Source organism: Lytechinus pictus, chromosome 8 (assembly GCF_037042905.1).
Source record: "Lytechinus pictus isolate F3 Inbred chromosome 8, Lp3.0, whole genome shotgun sequence".
In the NCBI taxonomy this organism is placed as follows: Eukaryota; Metazoa; Echinodermata; class Echinoidea; order Temnopleuroida; family Toxopneustidae; genus Lytechinus; species Lytechinus pictus.
The window spans coordinates 19652531-19672417 of NC_087252.1; the positions used below are offsets into that span (position 1 = coordinate 19652531).

Below are 19887 nucleotides of genomic sequence, written 5' to 3' on the forward strand. Positions count from 1 at the left end.
TCTCAGTACATGATTTGGAATGAGCAATAAATACATTCTACATCTAAAAAACTAACAACTCTTCATAGCAAAAGCATCTTAAGAATAGATGAAAAACCCCAATACCTCTTTCTGTATGGCAAGCACAAGACATTGATAATATACACTGTGATACTTGATAAGAACAGAGAGTGTAGACATAAACACGTAATGCCTCATCGCACGTTCTTACGAGCAGCGAATCAAAATTGAAAAAAAATCCTTTTCACTGTCATGAAAATTATCACCAATTTGGTAAGTTTTCACTTGCAAAGGTGAAAGCTTCATCAGACTTTCATCATTGATAGCATAATTGCTGATGCAGCGCAACGAGATTCAGGGCAATATGCTCTCACCTCGACGTATAATCCCACTCTAAACCGCACACCTTTACAATTGGTCTGCGACCCGAATTTTGAAATAAAATGTAAAATTTAATGCGAATATTAGGACATCGAACATCTTGCTATGTAAAGTTCTAAATCATGGTACAGAAACTTATGTTCAAATCTGACCAAGCTACATGTACAATCCTTATTAGAATAAAAGCAAATTGAATATCCCATCAAATGCCGTCATGGCAATCATACAATTGGCTACATTTTGAAACTAATTTGGCCTTGACTGCTAATAAAAGTTTGCAATCATCAAAAAATTTTATATTGGTATTCTTTCAGTTAATTTGAACCTAAATAAAATATTTTCAGAAAATGAGCCAAAATGTGATTTGTTCCAAAGTTGGACTGTGGATCAGTCTTAAGGTGTGTGGAGGCCTTGTCACCCTGCATCAGTGACTATGCCATCTAAGACCAAAGGTCTGATGAATCTTACAGCCTCACAAGTGATTGCATAAAAAAATTGATACATTTCATGATTTGCCAAAAAAGAAATGTTCTGTCACCACACCCATCGAATGAACAATATCAGTGATACAAAGATGATAAAAATGTCTAGTAAAGGAAAAATTATGGTGAAATACTTAAGATTTCTGATTAATTATTCAATATTTGTTATAAGAAACACCAAGAAACAGGTTTGCTCTTAGAGCCTTTTTTTTGTTTTTTTAAACAAATTCTGAAATCAAAGACAACTCTGCCATTGGCCAATCAAATCACATGACTTCAAAAGTGAACAACATGTATTATGAGGGCCACTTTGGCAACAACAAAGTTGGTGTTTTGCAATATAATAAATTTCTATCCCATGTGGGGGTCTTTTTTTTGGGGGGGGGGGGGCAGATCAGCTGTGTTTAAAAGGACCTTCCTGTTATAAAAAGGAAATCATTCTTTGGAAAGTTCTTTATTTTGGAATATTCATGTTAGAAGAATAAGTTTTGTTCTGTAAAAAAAGTAATTTATATTTAAAAGGCAAAGATTAGGATTTGGAATCATCATTAGAGCAAATAAAAACACAAAGACAAAGTTTTAAACTGATCGGCAGGCTGTACACTTTGCTTTCTTTGAAAAACGGTCATGTTTTTTTTATTTTCTTACTTTCAGGATACACTTCAAACAAGCCCCTTTTCCTTTTGTGGTCTTTGAAATATTTTTTGGGTCCCTAAGATTGCATCATTTTGATAATAAAGAGATAAACCATGAAAATTTGTGACTTTCAATAGGATGTGTCATTCAACAAAATGCTTATCACCAGTGAAACCTTGTCGGCAGGGCCGTCTGCATGAATGTTCCATAAAAGTAGTTAGAACTTGCACAGAAAAAACTAAAATGGCCACGCTGTATGGTGGAATCCTCTCACAAAGTGATTGTGATATCACATTACCAGTCTGACATGTCATAGAAAATTTTGAAATGTAAACTTTTCATGCAAGTTTCTGGCTGGGCCCCTAATTTCATATACATATTTCAACAAAATGGACATGAATAGTAGCAGTCTTACATTCTGTGATTTTGTTATCAATAGAAAATTATGGATCCAAAATATTCTTCATGCAAAATACTAGTGAAAAACTTGCTTAAAAAAACTAAGATATAAAAATGGCAGAATCATATAGAAAAATTATTTGAAAAAACAACAAAAATCAATGAAAGGACTAAAATTCATTCTTAAATATTACTAACATTAATGTCATGAAAAAAATACACACAACTATTTTTAAACTGATAAAAACTATTTTGTGTACAAAAATGAGGAGCTTGAGGTCTATTCCTCAGCAGCAAAATAAAAACTCAGGTTTTTTCCTGAATAAAAACAACTGACTGCTTGAATACAGGTCATGTGACTTGATAAAGTCATGTGACCGAACAAGGGTGCATGCAAATGCATGGTATTAGAATACATTCTGAATATCAGAAAAGCAGCAATTTTTTAAAAATAATATTGAATTATTTCAAGATATTTCTGTTTTTGGGGGGAGGGGGTCATAAATAAAGGATCAGTTTCAGGAAAAAATCTACCACAAACCTACAACAGTAATTTCATGATTATGAATGAACACTTGGGAGTGCAATCTATGCAGCTTATTACCTACTGGAAATATACATTTCTCGAGATTTGATATAGGTTCACCGAAACTAACCATGGTGAGCATTGTGCTGTTTTATAGCCATTGTACTTCCTTTTTAGAGCCGTTTTAAAGCCATTTCAGAGTGACTTTTGAAAAAACAGATAGAAAAAGCAAATTTTTGTTATTTGGATTTCTCCATAGAGATTTGGTACATATATAATGGCTACAAAACAGCATTATTTTTCACTGTGCTAGACATACAGATTTTTTTTTTCATTTACCAAGATAGTTCACTTCAAGTTTTAGCTTGGATGTTAACTGATAAGGGCCTGAACATAGATCCCTATACCAGTTTTGTCTTATCTTTCGGAGACTCAAAGGTGATACGGTGTTTTCAAAGTGCAGACCTTTGACCAAAGTGATTACATGTACTTGAACATAATACCCAAACTTTGTATAAATATTTTCCTCTCCCTTGGTTTTTCATTTATTGCAAGATTTAAAACGACTACCGTATTTCATTTATTTATTTCTTTTTTTTTGGCAAAAAGGGATTTTGCTGAATACACTGATCTTTAGGGCATACATGTAAGCTTTCAGACTTCACATTCTAAATAAACATAATGGACATAAGAAGACAAAATATACTATAGCTCATATAGGAGCAGTGAACATGATACCCAAATATTCATTGAAGAAAAATCATCATTACCAGGTCCCTTAGAAAGTACCTACTGCAGAAGGTCCCCTAATGAGAGACTGAAAAGAATGAGCGCTTTCACAGGAGTCTTGTAGAATAAACCATAACTAAATTTGAAAACTTGGAAATTGTAAGGTGATGGATAATTTGTGTTTTATCACCGATATATATGGGTTCATTTACTGGACAATATTAGGAATGAGGACATCAGGAGATTACATATCACAAACACAATGTGTGAGGAAGCTAAAAAAACAAAAACACCTGAGGTGGTTCGTGGAAATATGCTTTATGCCACAAAACCGCTTTCCAGTCCAGGCTTACAGAAATAACTGGGCAATTCCATAAAATGTTCAACCTTATTGTACATCTGACCCCCATTTTTCTCAAGTCTTACTTCACTTCATAAATTGACCAAGTCATGGTCCTTTGAGAACATTACAGACTGTCAAAAGAACATGAAATTCAGAGATAGAGAATTTTGTGAAGGTCACACGCATAGGGGGTTGGAAGTACATATATTATGGAATTGCCCAACTTTGTAAAAAAGGAGACTACCAGGACGTCCCCTTCCAGATGGAGACATGTCAGACATGATGTCATGGTGTGGGACTCCCTCTACTGGATGCTGAAGGCCTAGCCCAGGGTAGAACTGAATGGAAAAGGATCACCCGTAGGAGAGCGAAGGGACACACCGTCCTATTCACCAAAGTCAGTAAGTCAAGTCATATACTAAAGGACTAGATGATCAAACTTGAGGATATACTACTGGTTTGAAATTATGGCAGTTCTTGTTGCAAGTGAAAAAAATCCCATAATCATCAAACATCAAACACATGACATTGGTTTCTTGAGTTTCTCCACACTTTGTGATATGGTAGATGACCAGAGACACAGCATTAATCCATATTTGCCCTCCTATACCCGGGAGAAAAATGAGGACAAAGGGCCCTTTTCATGAAAGGATTCACAATTACGGTTATGTAACCATTACGATACGTACCATGGTCACAGGGCTTAGCTGCATACATGTACCAAAATCAATGTTCCCAACACAGTTACCGTAATGGAAAAAGTTGCAAAAATTTCTTAAAGAAACTGGCCCTAACTAGATGTTGAAATCCATTGCACGAATTACTCATCATACATACACCCATGATGGGCAAATCCTTAGAATATTCCAAAGGGAGTGGAGAGGGAGCATGTCGTACATAAATTAACCAACTACCAGGGCCCAGTATTCTCTGAATACATCAAGTAATCCCATGGCTATGCTCTTTTTACCCAATGTACTTGCCGACAACTAAATGTACACGAGGAACTTTTCATGAATATGAGGACCCAATGCTTGTAAAGCGCCAAGTGACAGTAAAAAGCATGAAGTTGTCATGACCGTTGGTTTCAAAACTTTCAGAATGATAGCTAAAACACTTCCTTGTCAATGAATTCACCCATGCAGACTGTAGAATCCTCCGTTAGCATGGTGATGATTCAGAATACACATGTCAAAGCTCTTGACAACACGGCTTCTTAAGTTTATCTCCCTCTCTATGTCTTTGATTCCAGTAATAAAGTCCATATCTCTCCGACGTTGGCTTCATCCAATTTACTATCAATCCACCATCCCCGAATCACTACCCAGTTCTAAATTGGTGGAGAGGTCATCGTCTTCATCGTCGTCGTGGAGACTGTCCCCGCCGCTTGCTCCTAAGTTGTCCAGCGATGAGACCGATGACGGCGACCGTTGCCTGACACCAAGCATAGGTGACATGCTGTCGGAGGATAGATGTCTTACACTGTCTAATGCACTGCTAGAGAGGGCAGCCTCATCATCCACTGTAAAGGAAATAGATAAGAAATTATGGTAATGCATAAGCTCCTTCGAAATGCAGGCTTAGAGGCTTGGAGAATATTTTGTTTCATGTTTTGTTTTTGAAGTTTTGTAAATCAAGATTTCAGTGACTGAAATGATTAGTCAGTGAAATTCATCCCTTGTCAAAATTAACTGAACCCCATAAAATGTGATCCAAAGTCCTTTGGAAGCGCATACAGAGGTTCTATCATAATATGTATTATTATTGCTATGCAATCAAATTGATCAGCAGTGACCAGGTCCCTCAGAAAGGACCTTTAGCCTTCAATCCTCTGGATGCCAGCTTACAAGCATTGATGCTTTCTTAGCAATTCGTACCAGCCACAGAGAAACATTCTTAGCGCATTGTTAGAGGCCCTGTTACAAGCAATGCCTAACGATATTGAAATCTTGGATAACTTTTGGCATCATAATCCAAAAGATGAGTCTAGGTCTACTGTTAGTGGTCTGATAGTACAAACAACGTTTACGTTTTTGAGCAGCCAGAACAGGTAAAATATCACTACCACCACCACCACTATAATCTCTACAATAAAGAATGAACTTACAGCTTCTCCTGTCCAATGCATTAGTCCCACCTGCTGTTGACTGTGTTACTGTTGTCGTCTGACCAAGCTGGGCAAGCGACTGGGGCCAGAATCGTTGAGTTGATGGTCTGTTCTGACTCTTTGGTTTCTTGTTCTTCGTGGCAGCTTCGGGATTACTGGCGTCTAACATCGGCTGTAAGATCCGCCTTCTTGCATTGATGAACCTGGAAGTTGTGAGAAAAATAATAATGTAATACTTTCATGGAGAAATCTGGCAAACATAAACAAACTTGCATAGAAGAGTTCTAATGCTATTCAATTATGGCTGGCTTAAGCAGTTCATAAAGTGAAGTAAGAATGTTGTATTTACAGGGGTCTGACATAGAAATTTTATTTTATGACATTGCCTGATAGTGTCTATAAACATTAGAGTCATAAAGAAAATTATTTGAAATTAAACTCCTTTGGAAACACCAATTACTCATAGGAAAACACATTTCGACATCTAGCAAAGATGGGATTACAAGTCATACATATATATAGTAAAAATAAATTCCAACTTTTTGCATCAGCATAATGAAATCAAATGATCTACTTTCCTTAGAGCAACCTGTAATTGGTCTATAGAAACAACAATATTTGAAAATAACATCAAAACCTCTAATTCATGGAAGAAATCTTTTTTATACATTTTCAAAAAACCTGGCAATGCAAGCATTTATTTATAAAACATAAAAAAGAAGAAAAGAAGAACTTTTCAAATTGTCTACATGAATCAAGCAGTTAGAAGTAGGTTGTTTTTAAAACCTAACAAATAAAATAAAGATTACTTCTAATGAGATCTGTCAAACATGAAAAACAATAAATTTCTGTTACCATTAATTACTGTCTTGTCAATGAAATTTTAGGTGATATAATCATCTTCATATTGACTTACATTTATCAACCATCAACCATTTGCCAGTTGTCAACTTAAAGGTTAAGTCCACCCCGAAAAATGTTGATTTGAATCAAGAGAGAAAAATCAAACGAGCATAATGCTAAAAATGTCATTGAAATCGGATGTAAAATAAGAAAGTTTTGACATTTGAAGTTTCACTTATTTTTCATAAAACATTTCTATTCACAACGCAGTGACATGCAAATGACAGAGTCGATGATGTCCATCACTCACAATTTCTTTTGTTTTTTATTGTTTGAATCATACAATATTTATTTTTTTACCAATTTGGCATTAAGGACCAACTTAACTGAACCATAAAATGTTATAACAATGGGAATACCACATGTTCAGGGAGGAATAAAAATTTGTTTCATAGGAAAATGAGGAGAAAATTTGAATATTTCACATTTCATATAATAAAATACAAAAGAAATAGTGAGTGAGTGATGTCATCAGTTCCCTCATTTGCATACTGACCAGGATGTGTATCTATTTTGTGAAATTAAGCGAAACTTAAAAATGTAATAACTTTCTTATTTTACATCCGATTTTGATGAAATTTTCAGTGTTATGCTTGTTGGATTTTTCTCTTTTTCTTCAAATCAACTTTTTGTTGGGGTGGACTTGTCCTTTAACTTACCAATTATTAACTTGTAACATAGTAAGATTGGTTTGAGCTGCTATCATTCTCTTTTCATCTTCACTGGGATACGGATGCTGTAATCAAAACACCATGAAAACAAGAGATAATTCCATGAAAAAAATCAAGATTACCAGACTTGTGAGGAAACTAAAACAGAAGTAGTACAAGGATTTAATGACAGAAGATGTGAAGAGAGAGAAACAAGTATTTTTTTAAATAAATCTAATAAAGTAATTATGTCATGAAACTTGTATGGTAACATTGTTATCAATGGTAATTACTCTTAGAGTTGGGATAGGGTAAGTGGCTACCCTGGGTAAAATATAACATTATTGTCATAATTATTACTTTTAAGCTCAGCAGCAATCAGAATCAAGGCTAATATAGTACATACAATTGGTGGGGAAATTACCTTTATAATCAATTTGTAGTAACTGGGTCCAAGATCTTAAATAGATCAATATTCTTCTGTCCCATAGACTTTATGTGGCAGCGGTGGGATGATTCTCATTGGAAGGACCTCTTAGTTTTATTTTTTTTAATTTAAAGTTGAACAGCAATGGAATACCTTTATTTTGATGCTTGCCCCAGTCAAAATCTTGCATAAATATATGACATTCATTTTTAAAAGTCCCTTTGTTTTTGTTTTCTTAACTAATATTTGCCAGGCATTTTTTTACTTCAAGGCCACTTTTTTTTGCACACAGCCATAAGCAGGATTTTTTTTTTCTAAAGGGGTAGAATGTATAAAATTTTCAGGAAAACATACAAGCTCCAGAGTGAATCAAACAAGACTTTTACAAGAGAGTTGTATTGTTCCATTTTTTAGTGAAGACCTGAGGGGGTTCAAATTTACCACTGCCCCACCCCCCCCCCAATAAAAAGGGATACGTTTTCAGATGTAAGAGCGTTAACTTACCACTATGTGTTGGAACAGCCATGACCTCATGACGGTGGTCGCATGCTTCGGTAGCACCCCTCGTTTGGGCTTCCTCTTGTTGAGCAGGTCGTTGACCTCGGCAGCGTCCGCCATCGCGACCCTGAGATCCCCTTGGCTGAGAGAGAGCATGCTGGGAGGTTGCTGTTGACCCGCACTTTGACCCTGATGTGAGATACCGATCTGTGAAAGAGGAGTAGAACCATGTATGATCGGTACCACGTGTTGTTGTTGTTGCTGCAGTTGCTGCTGAGGTTCGGACTTCTTCTTGTGGTGGTGGTGGTGGGCATTGTTGCCTGGAATGGACTACAAGAAGGAAAACAACGGTGTTGCCTAGAGGATCTACTGTAGAGGGCTTTCGCATCATAAGAGTGTCATCAAGGTGCAGTCCATCTACAACATTCCTACAGAAAGTTTAGCTCATGAGAGCTCAATGTGACAGTTAAGACTGGAGGAACGCTACTAAGGGTTTCTGGAATCTTACAGAGAATATATGATGGATGCATGAAATTCCAGGATTATTTTGTTCAGGGAAGGGAAAAAAGGGAGAGACATCAGCTCTGGATGAGATCACTTCAAACTAGGATGCATATATCCTCATTAAGTTTTATGTTTGATGTAATTGACCGTCTGTATTTTCCCCCACCAATCTACCCTTGTAGATTAAGAGACAAATTAATATTTTTCTCAACCAAACTCTCTGGGAGAATAGCTGTATATCGTCCATTTGTATACTTCAAAGATTGTTGAAAATAACATTTTTTTTTATAATGTCACTTATTGTGTAATGTGGAACTCTGTGAAGAGCTTCATGAGACTCTCTTGACATCTAGAAATCATTAGACTATACTTTTAAAATACTCTCTAAGGCAGTCTACATTAAATTTTACACATGCAGCATGTGTACCAAGTAACAGGTGAACTCAATCGCCCAGAGTGAAATCCAATCTTGTGACCAATATTCAACCTATCAACTCATGTGATAAAATCGTAATCTGGCCCATCCTGGCCGACAGTACCCAAAACAGGCTAAGGACTATCAGATGGATAGCATAATAAATGGCCGATCCCTATAATTCCACTTAATTAGTGCAAATATCCAGTGACTGCAAAGTCTACACTACCCCAATACAAGTTCAATTATATTTACATACATAGTGAAGAAGACACACTTAAATTAACATATCCATCTAAAAGAAAACAGACCGGAGATAGAACATTCACCGTTGCATCCTCAATGGAATGGAACAAACTCCCTCTCACAATAAGACAATCCCGAACAATCAAGTCCTTTAAGAAGTCCCTTAAAACTCTTTTGTTCTAGCCAACTGCCTTCATTTAATATGTCATTCTGATTTTTTGTTTGTATAAATATGTTAACTGAAATTGTGAGCGCTTTGGGCCATGTGGGAAAAGCGTGTTATAAATATTGAGTATTATTATTATTATTATTATTATTATTATTATTATTATTATTATTATTATTATAGTGCTTAACACTTTCTCTATCTGAAGTCTCTAAGCACTCTACAATAAATGCAGCATTATTACCCTGGCTTTAGCAGAGCTACTGTTACACACCAGGCGTTTTTCAAGGAATAAATTAATGCCAGGTCTCCATTTACCTCACCTGGGTTGAGTGCAGCACAACATTGCTAAATTTCTTGCTGAAGGAAATTAACGTCTAGAGTTGGATTCGAACTCTTGACGCTCTGATTAATAGACGAAAGTCAGAACCACCACACAATGATCCCTTCTCAAGACAGATTACTTAGAGGCCTGTATTCTCAAAAGAGGTTTCAATTTTACCATGGATTTTGTCAATTTCTTGTCATTTTGCACTTCAATTTTAGTGCCCTTTGGCAAAAGCATGCGTTTAAAGGTATATATGAGTTATGGTAACAACACGACAAGGGTTGTGTGGTCCAGTGGTTAGACCATTGGACTCATAATCGCAAGGTTGTGAGTTCGAATCCCTACTCTGCCATTGTCTCCACTTTGATAAAAAGGCCCGAGAGTAATATCTGTCATCTATAACGTCAGCCACTATGACTGATTAACCAAGACGTAAAATGTTTCCTAGGTAATTGGTTATATACCAGCTTGGCGTTTACCAGCAAAAATGCTGTCCTGCCGAGTTCCTATGGGAGTTACCATAAACAGAAACAGAAATTTTAAAATGAGTTCGTATAGAATGCAATAAGATGACGTACCACCCAAGTGTCTGTAAGTGCCAAATGATTCTGGAAGATATTGTGTAATTGCTGAGAAATAAGCAAAATAATCATGGTATTTCACCAGATTGTAAGGGTTTTTTCCAAGCAATAATAATCCACTGTCCCACAAGTACTTATCTGTGTCGGCCATCTTCAGTGTGATCGTTTTTCTAGCTTAGATTTCATGATTTCACAAAGTTCCGTTTAGGTAACTATGTCAGTTCCAGACCTAGGATGATATGGTGACAATATACCTTGGTTTTACAGACTTTCTCATGAATTTGGCTTTAACTGCAACTACTTTCTTTTAATCATGTACAAAATCTGCAAAGTCTGTTTTTTGTGACCTATTGAAACCTCTTTCGTGAATTCGGACCATAGAGACTGCACTCACCTGAGTTAATAATCCCTGTGGTGTCACGACACCCTGTGGTATAACTGGAGTGTAGACGACCTGACCCGCAGAGTTGACTACCGTAGCTGCCTGATACTGAAAGAGAAAAGTCATAAGATAATCGTGCCAAGCCCTGAATAACCAGCAAACTAAAACGAATACTTCACATTTGCATTTTAGAGATATCGGAACGAACAAACGTAATTTAAAAACTATACAATGTTGTATGGGAGGCCAGGGTAATGAGTAAAGGAGTGGTTTTGAGAAGTGATTTCTTGTTACTTGATAAATGAGGCATGCTGCCCAAGTTTGAAGCCATTGAATATGTTCTAATTGAGTAACAGGGATGGCCATTGCAGTAATCTAAACGGGATAGAACTAGAAAACGTGGTGCATTATCACAGGCTGATTGAGCAATGTATCTTCTAATTCGAGAAATACTCCTTAGATGAAAAGTTATAGTACAATTAGAAAAATTGTCCATCATTGTTACTTATTGAATTTCAAGGACTACTTTTCTGCAACAAGCAATTATGCTGTAAAAGCTTTTCTCATTATTCTACTTTTCGATTTTCTAAACCTTCATGAATATTTTTTCTGGCTAATCTTGGGGTGACTTTAGAAGAGATCATAGCCCAAAGTATTTAACTTGGGGAATCTTGGGGAGATTTGAGATTTTGTTAGGGTAAAACTCCCTATTGCCCTCATTTTTTTCCTATGCTGATTACCACTCCATAAAAATAGAGCTAAGGTTTTATTCAAGAGGGTACTAACTTGATTTGCCGGTGAATGTGTTCCATGTTGTAATATAACAGGTTGGCTGTTTGGTGTTGAGGTGGGATGGTTCTGGATCTAAAAACAATATGAAGAAAAGGGAAAAAGGAAGAAAATAAAAGATGTATCGCAACAGAAAAAGGCAATTGGAAAAATGGTAATCCATATAATGGATGTAATAATCAATTAACATATAAGCTATGCACAGCGTCACTAATAATACTAATAATCATAATATACACATTTTTTTATACAGCAGTTTCAAACCGCTATAAGCAAAGAAAATAAGAATATACAAGATATCTAGGCAAAGAACAAGAAAGAATACGAAAGTGAAAACATCATTACAATTAATTGAACATAAGAATATAGAAATAATCAGAAAACATATAATTCAAATACAGAGTCGATACATGTATGTGTGTAAATTCAAATAGTCCTAACTTGTGATGTACTACTTAGAAACTATTGACAATTCATATAGGTCCTATACAATAATCTACTAACACAATAACTTCAAATCTTACAGGAATCATGAGACATATGTTAATTATTCAAATAAGAACACGTAGTAGTATGACAACAGCTCGCGCATTCATCACACTGTTTTAGGGATAAGGAATGTTTCTAAAGAACACATACCTGATTATGTCCGTGGGAGGTGGTTCTAGATCTAAGAGGGAGTCTTGATTCAACTCTCCCCTCCCCCTTTAATCCATTTAGAATAAGAAATGTCTCTTAAGAACACATACCTGATTATGTTCCGTGGGCGGTGGTTCTAGATCTAAGAGGGAGTCTGACTCCACTCTCCCCTCCCTCTTTTATCCATTAGAGATAAGAAATGTCTCTTAAGAACACATACCTGATTATGTTCCGTGGGCGGTGGTTCTAGATCTAAGAGGGAGTCTGACTCCACTCTCCCCTCCCAGTCCCCCCCCCCATCCCCCTTTAATCCATTAGGGATAAGAAATGTCTCTTAAGAACACATACCTGATTATGTTCCGTGGGCGGTGGTTCTAGATCTAAGAGATCTCCGTTGGATAAGTACTGACTATCAAATTGAGTGGCTTCTCCTCTAAAAACATCAAAAAGAAAAGAAATATTCAGCGGTTACAAGTATCTTTAACAAGATATTAAACAGGAATTACATGTACCTAGTCAAGCTCTGACTTAAGTGGGGTCGTGCATGCTAAATTCAAGTTGATTGAAATAAATACAGTGACATTAAAAGAGAAACACAAAGGAATTTCATGAAAATTATTCACAAATATGTAGAATTTTGTGAATAGTTATAGGCAAATAAGCCATTTGAAAATTTCAATCTTTTATTTATTTAATATAGTATAAAAGGTGGAACATGTTATTATTTCACTGATGTACATAGAGAATACATGTATTTCCAATTGAAACAAAACAAGTTACATCAATAAAGACCCATCAAAAGACTTTTGATTTTGGGACTAATGTTTGATTTGGAATTGAATGCACGTTTCTTGCAACATTGGGCTTTCAGGTATGGTTAATTACACACTAGGTAAATACATTGACCCTTATTCTGAACTCGGATCTAAGTTATGGTTTAATTATGGACAGCCATCTACAACAAATATCTGTAACAGTACAAGTATAAGTGGGCGTGTCGTGGTCTAGAGGGTCGTAGGTTCGAATCCTGGCCGTGACGTGTTTTCCTTCAGCAAGAAATTTATCCACACTGTGCTGCACTCAACCCAGGTGAGGTAAATGGGTACCAGCAGGAAATAATTCCTCAAAAAGCTGTGTGCACATTAATCGGTAGCCTAGCTTAGCTGGGTAATAATAATAGCAGGGCCTGCTGAGAGAACAGTTTTCTGAACTGAAGTGGCTACCCTTAGGAAATATACCGTTATTATTATACTTTTATCATAGTTCAATTTATCTGCTCACTTGACACTCAATTCATTCATCACTGTCAGGAAATAATTAAAAAAAATTGTTTTCTCCACCATTAAATCCACAAGAAAGAGCAGAGTAAACATTAGAAAACAAACAATTTACACAAACATTTGACATTTCAAGCTTTCCATAATTCAAACACAGCGTTAGACAGTAGTCTAACTTAAGCTGGTCTTCAAAATAAAGGCACCTGTAAACTTCTCATGAAGTCAGAGGCAAATGTCTCTTCTTTTGACAAAGTTAATCTATCCCTTTGTTAAAACTTACCGTTCATCTCTCAATAAATTCTCACTATGCATCTTGCTCTTCAAACAAGTTATATATCTATGACAGAAGTCTTTACAAAGTTCATTAACCTTCTCCAGCTCTAGCAGGTGTATTCTTAGTACTTGGATTGCTTTGATCATCTGGAAGATATAAGAAATAACATTGATACAAATTGTTAGCACTCACTGTGATCCTTTACTTCTATACTTGTAAGCATGCTGTAGAGTGCCACAATAAAGACAGAAGTTGGTTAGTTGAACTCAACAAACTTGCAAATTACTCTGAATCTGATAATTATAGAGTAATCTGCAAGATGCATTATCTCCAAACATATAGGAACACCCTCATAAAGAAAATAATAAATTGAATATTTAGTATTTTTCAATATCGCATAATTTTGACGTTGAAATATCGCCCAGCACTATATGAAAGTGGTTCAGCATCTCAATTTCATTCCTAATTAACCACACTTACATCATGAATACATCAACATCCGGAAAATGCTGAAAATGTTTTCTTTTGGCATAAAAATTCTCCTTTATCATTAATTACAATGGCCCGTATTCTGAAGTCGGGTTTAACTTAAACTCAGGTTTAAAGTTGTGGCTTAAGTATAGGAAGCCAAAAGTATCAACATTTTTATTAAGTTGTACGTATCTTATGTTTACTCTGCTCTTTCCTGCTTCATCGATGGTGAAAACAATCATCTATTTATACTTCCTAGATAATTATGAATGATTTAAGAGCCAAATGAGCTGAAATATGATATCTCTACTGTTAGTGATTTATGTAACAATTGGCCATCTATACTTAAACCACAATTTTAAACCTGAGTTTAACTTAAACCCGACTTCAGAATACGGGTCCATGGCTCATGTCCATGGGTGGATCTAGTCGGATTACACACAATACTTTGGATGGGCCCACCATTATACACAAACAATATGACCCACGATATGGTATTGTATCCCACCCGACAGGATCTACCACTGGTTCTGTACAACCCGGTTCAATAATGGCTGATTGATTCACTTCAACAACTATACTCACTAATGTATCAATTTCTGTGTCTTCAATAAAGAATGTGCTGCCCTCTCTCTTCAGCCTGTTGACAAACTCCTCGATGTCGACATCAAAGCTCGCCGACGTCGGTGGGTCAGGTGACTGGGTGGCCTGTTCACACTTCTCAAATAATAACGCCATGAGTGGGAACAGAGGGTGTCTAGAGATAAAAAAAATATAATGCCTTTGTTAAAGGTGGAGCGAGCTGTGTGTGCCTTAAAATAGGAGCGCCTTGAGCACCTACATGTAACAAGGTGATACATGTGCTTTATATATCCTACATTATTATCATCATTAGCATTATTATGATGCGAGTGAGGCAAAAATGAAAATGTGTTAAATCTGATAAATTTAACAATTTTACATAAAAAATTACGTTGATCAGGTGCCCATCAAAGTAAACTATCCGCACATTTTTTATCTTGCTTATATGAAACCTTCTCATTTCTCAAGCATGGAATGTGCTGAAAATTTCAAGATATAATCTTTGTCTGTAGCTTTCTGACATTCAATCAACAAATTAGTCAAGTAAGAACTTGAAAATCTCTAACACCTATTTTTTTAATAAACAATAAAAACATGAATGGTAGATGGTACTGGAATTGAATTCTTACAGCTGAAAAACCATCAATGACCTCTACATTTTTTAACAATTTGAATGTTAGAAGATACTCGAGCTACAGACTTCACATCAGAGCAATTCTGTAAAATAATCAACCTTTTTGTACATGCAACTCCCATTTACTTCATAAACTGACCAACTCATGATCATTTGACAGCATTGAAGACTGTCAAAAGAACCAGAAATCAGAGACAGAAAATTTCATGAATGTCTCACATACATGGGGTCAGACGTGCATATTTCATGGAATTGTCCATCAGTGACCCGTACTGGTTGAGACAGACTTTAAAGTGAAGTATACTCTGGTATTATATTAGTAATAATTATGGTTTTTTAAGCAATATTGGAGGCCATTAAGCTATATATAGAGAGTACTCACTGATATACTGCTCGCTTATCTTTCTCTAACTGGACCTGTAATTCTTCTGCTTCTTCGGGAGTAAGGTTCCCAACTGATTCCGTTCCTGCCTTGAGGATGCTAGCAGGTACTGTCCTAGTCCCGGCAGGACGATGCTTACTCTCCGACTCTTCGCCGCTAGACTGCTGCATCCTGATTGGTCAGGTTGCACTGGCCTAAAAATAATAAATGAAATAATAATTTTAATAAGATCAATTTGCATAGTGCAGCAACTATATTAGTATGCTTTAAGTACAAAATAAATTTCTCAAACTAAACATTTCGTCTAATGCCAATTCGTCCAATTGCCAACTCGTCAACTATCACTTTGTCTACCATCAGTTCGTCCACTCACCACATGGTCTACTTTCATTTAGTCTAATGCCATTCTGTCTAATAACCAGTTGGTCCAATAGCCATTTAGTCCAGATACCATTTGGTCTAATTAAACTAAAGTGTTAATTGTGCAAAATGAAGGAAAAGAAAATGGGTATTAGACCAACTGGTTATTAAACGAAATGGTAATAGACGAACTGGTGATTAGACAAAGTGATTATTGTCCACCAAATGGTTGTTAGACAAAATGTTGATGGACGGCATGGCATTAGACTAAATGAAGGTAGACCATGTGGTGAGTGGACAAGTTGGCAGTGGACGAATTGGCAATTTACCGATATTTTCACCAATTACCTACAGATATACATGACAAAATCAGTTGTCGATGTTTGAACTAATCATTCCAAGAGACACAGAAACAAATTGAGATCGATTATGATCTCATCGGATTTTCACAAGCCCGCACACAATAAATGCACTTTCTACACTCCATAGGAGGATTTAGTCAAGAGTTTTGAATAAGCATATTACCACTCTGGCTTATTACCACTTCTAAAGATGGACAGTCAACCTGCCAAAACGTTGAGTAACCTCTCTTACTTCAACCTGCTACTACTCAAATCATCGCTACTCAAGCCATATTCAGCTCATCTCATCTGGTTTACAGTCCTTTTTCAGGACTTCACTCACTTTCAAGAAAAGACTACCTCTAATTTCCTCTTTTCATCCTTTCTGGTCTTTCCATTTCAATCTTTCTGCCTGTATTTCCTTTCCCTTCTTCATATTACACATGGTGAACCGTAAACCTTCCCCCACGTACATATTACCATATTCCCTTACTGTGCATGTACTCAGACTAATCTAGAAAGTTTCTGTTTTCTACATGTCGTCACTAACAGATTCTGTAAGCTTGCACACACTGTATACATGTACACTTTCTCCGCACCCAGGGGAGCATACCCGGAGCATGCAAGCAAGAGTTTACACACTCTATTATTAGGCATGATTATAAATTATCCCCTGACTTTGAATACTAAAACTGTACTTGACTAGAAAAGGTTTGTTTTCAATTGATATTCCCCAAATATGCCTCAAGCCTTGAACCACACTCCACACTCTGTGACATTGACTGGGTGTATGGGTCATAAAAAGTGCACAAAGACGCCTTTAGTTGCTGGTATGTGCAAACAATAAACCAAACAATGGAAACGTCAATCATACACATATGATTCATCCCGACACTCCCAGTCTCTCTCTCTCTCTCTCTCATTTTCACTTTTCTATTAACGTTTGTAGTTGTATGTCTTTTTGCTTTCTGTTATTTACCTTGCGCCCATCAGTTCTGTATGTCTTTACAAATATTTTTCTCTCTCTTGAAGCAATCCTGATTAGTCACTTTTCCGTCTTTCTTTCATTCTTTCTTTCTCTATATCCTTCTCTCTCAATTTATTTCTTTCTTTTTCTCTTTCATTCTTTGTCTCCTTGAATAGATGACAACACTCTCAGTCTCTCTTTCTCTCTCATTTTCACTTTTCTATTATTTTTTTTTAGTTGCATGTCTTTTTGCTTTGTATTATTTACCTTCCGCCCATCAGTTCTACATGTCTTTACAAACATTTTTTCCTCTTGAAGCAATCCTGATTGGTCTCTTTTTCCGTCTTTCTTTCATTCTTTCTCTATATCCTTCTCTCTTAATTTATTTCTTTCTTTTTCTCTTTCATTCTTTGTATGTGTCTCCTTGAATAGATGACAACACTCTCAGTCTCTCTTTCTTTCTCATTTTCACTTTTCTATTATCGTTTGTAGTTGCATGTCTTTTCGCTTTCTGTTATTTACCGTCCATCCTAACTGTCTTTACAAATATAATGCTTTTGCATTTTTCTCTCAAAGCAATCCTGATTTGTCTCTTTCTCTGTCTTCATTCTTACTCTACCCTTCTTTCTCAATTTATTTCTTTTTCTCTTTCATTCTTTGTCTCCTTGAGTAGATGACAACACTCTCAGTCTCTCTTTCTCTCTCATTTTTACTTTTCTATTACCGTTTATAATTGTATGTCTTTTTTATTTCTATTTTTTACCTTCCATCCAACCTGTGTCTTTACAAATAACGCTTTTTCTTTTTCTCTCGAAGCGGTCCTGATTCGTCTCATTCTTCATTCTTTCTCCATCCCTCTCTCTCTCAATTTATTTCTTTCTCTTTCTCTTTCATTCTTTGTCTCCTTGGATAGATGACAACACTCTCAGCCTCTCTTTCTCTCTCATTTTTACTTTTCTATGATCGTGTCATCTCTTCGCTTTCTGTTATTTACTTTCCGCCCATCCATTTTACAATTATAATGCATTTGCATTTTTCTCTCGAAGCAATCTTGAGATTTCTCTGTCTTCATTCTTTCTCTATTCTTATTCTTCCCTCGATCTCAATTTATTTCTGTCTTTTTCTCTTACATTCTTTATATGTGTCTCCTTGAAGAGAAGACAACACTTTCGACCAGCCCCTCTCCCTCTCTCATTTTCACTTTTCTTTTATCGTTTGTAGCTGCATGTCTTTTTGCTATTTATTACCTTCCAAACATCCATCTTGTGTGTCTTTACAAATAACAATTTTTTTTCTCTCTTCAAAGCAATCCTGATTTGTCTCTTTCTGTCTTTTTTCATTCTTTCTCTAACAATACTCTATTCTTGTTTCTCAATTTATTTCTTCTCTTTCTCTTTCATTCTTTATATGTGTCTCCTTGAAGAGATGAGGGGATTGGCAGTAGGTTAGGAAATAATGGGCACTGGGTTAGGGAATTAGGAAGTCAAGCCCTCTTTGAAGTCATGCCCCTTCTATAATTTGAGAACTGCCCAATGAATAGTATATTGTACAGCAAAACCCGGGGGGGGGGGCACTCAGTATATAATGCATAGTGGGTATGTGCCGCGGAGGGGACCCCCATTTTTACACTCAAATTTCCGTTCCAAGGCATAGCATTTTTGTCTTATTGAGAAAAAGAACACAGAAGGCCGCTCCAAAGCATAGTATTTTCTTCTTATCGAGAAAAAAGAAGAAAGAAATCCGCTCCAAAGCTTCGCATATTTTCCGTTACGATGTTCCAGCGGTATTGATCTGCTACAATGAGCCGCAAAGCGCTGTCCGACCATCGCATCTGCGCTAGCGCACCCGTGCCGCCGGGCTAGCTGCATGCACGTATGCCCGTTCCATAGGGATGATGAATACACAATCACACGCAGGCGACCCGTTCCAAGGACCCCCGTTTTCACAAACATTTGTTGTTCCGAAGCCCGTTCCGAGGACCCTCCTTTTTACAATAAGCCCGCTCCAAGGCCCCCTTTTTTTTTCTCGCCCGCGGCACATATCCACTACTTTTTTGGTCGAGTTTTTCTGATGCCCTATCAAAGCTACATTATCTGTGTTGACAAATAAGAAAAGACAGTTCGGTCATAAAAAACAAAATTAATTATTAATTGATAAGTCTACATTTGACTTTACTTTACTGAGTGAATGTAATTTAAACTAGAAATGGGAAACCGATGTTCAAATGTGACATTGAGTTAAACATAGACAGCTCTCGTCTTCGCTGTAAATCATAAGTCATCAATGACTTGTGGGGACAGCTCATTTTCTCTCCGGCGATAATCATAAGATCACACCTCATATCAATTGGAGTAAAATATGACATTTAATGTCTTTTATAATCGTTTTGTAGTACTCAAAAGCAAAATGTGGAAACTGGAAATGGTCCCTTAATATAAAGGTCTATTTGGTCAAATCTATACTATTCT

At 36.3% G+C, this 19887-nt stretch overlaps 1 protein-coding gene across 2 annotated transcripts; it reads right to left on the reverse strand.

The window, feature by feature from the left end:
- Window positions 1-1247: 1247 nt before the first annotated feature.
- LOC129266252 (homeobox protein PKNOX1-like) lies at window positions 1248-15946 on the reverse strand. Of its 2 annotated transcripts, none has more exons than XM_054904090.2 (10): window positions 15752-15946; window positions 14739-14910; window positions 13689-13828; window positions 12480-12564; window positions 11490-11567; window positions 10716-10811; window positions 8088-8288; window positions 7166-7242; window positions 5604-5806; window positions 1248-5018 (listed from the first exon to the last, which is right to left on the reverse strand). In XM_054904090.2, exons 1-10 carry the CDS (start codon window positions 15919-15921, stop codon window positions 4795-4797), a joined length of 1446 nt encoding a protein of 481 aa, XP_054760065.2. In that variant the 5' UTR covers window positions 15922-15946; the 3' UTR covers window positions 1248-4794. The 2 variants fall into 2 exon arrangements, with proteins under 2 accessions (XP_054760065.2, XP_054760064.2); XM_054904089.2 differs by having other exon boundaries at window positions 8088-8411.
- Between the last annotated feature and the right edge of the window lie 3941 nt (window positions 15947-19887).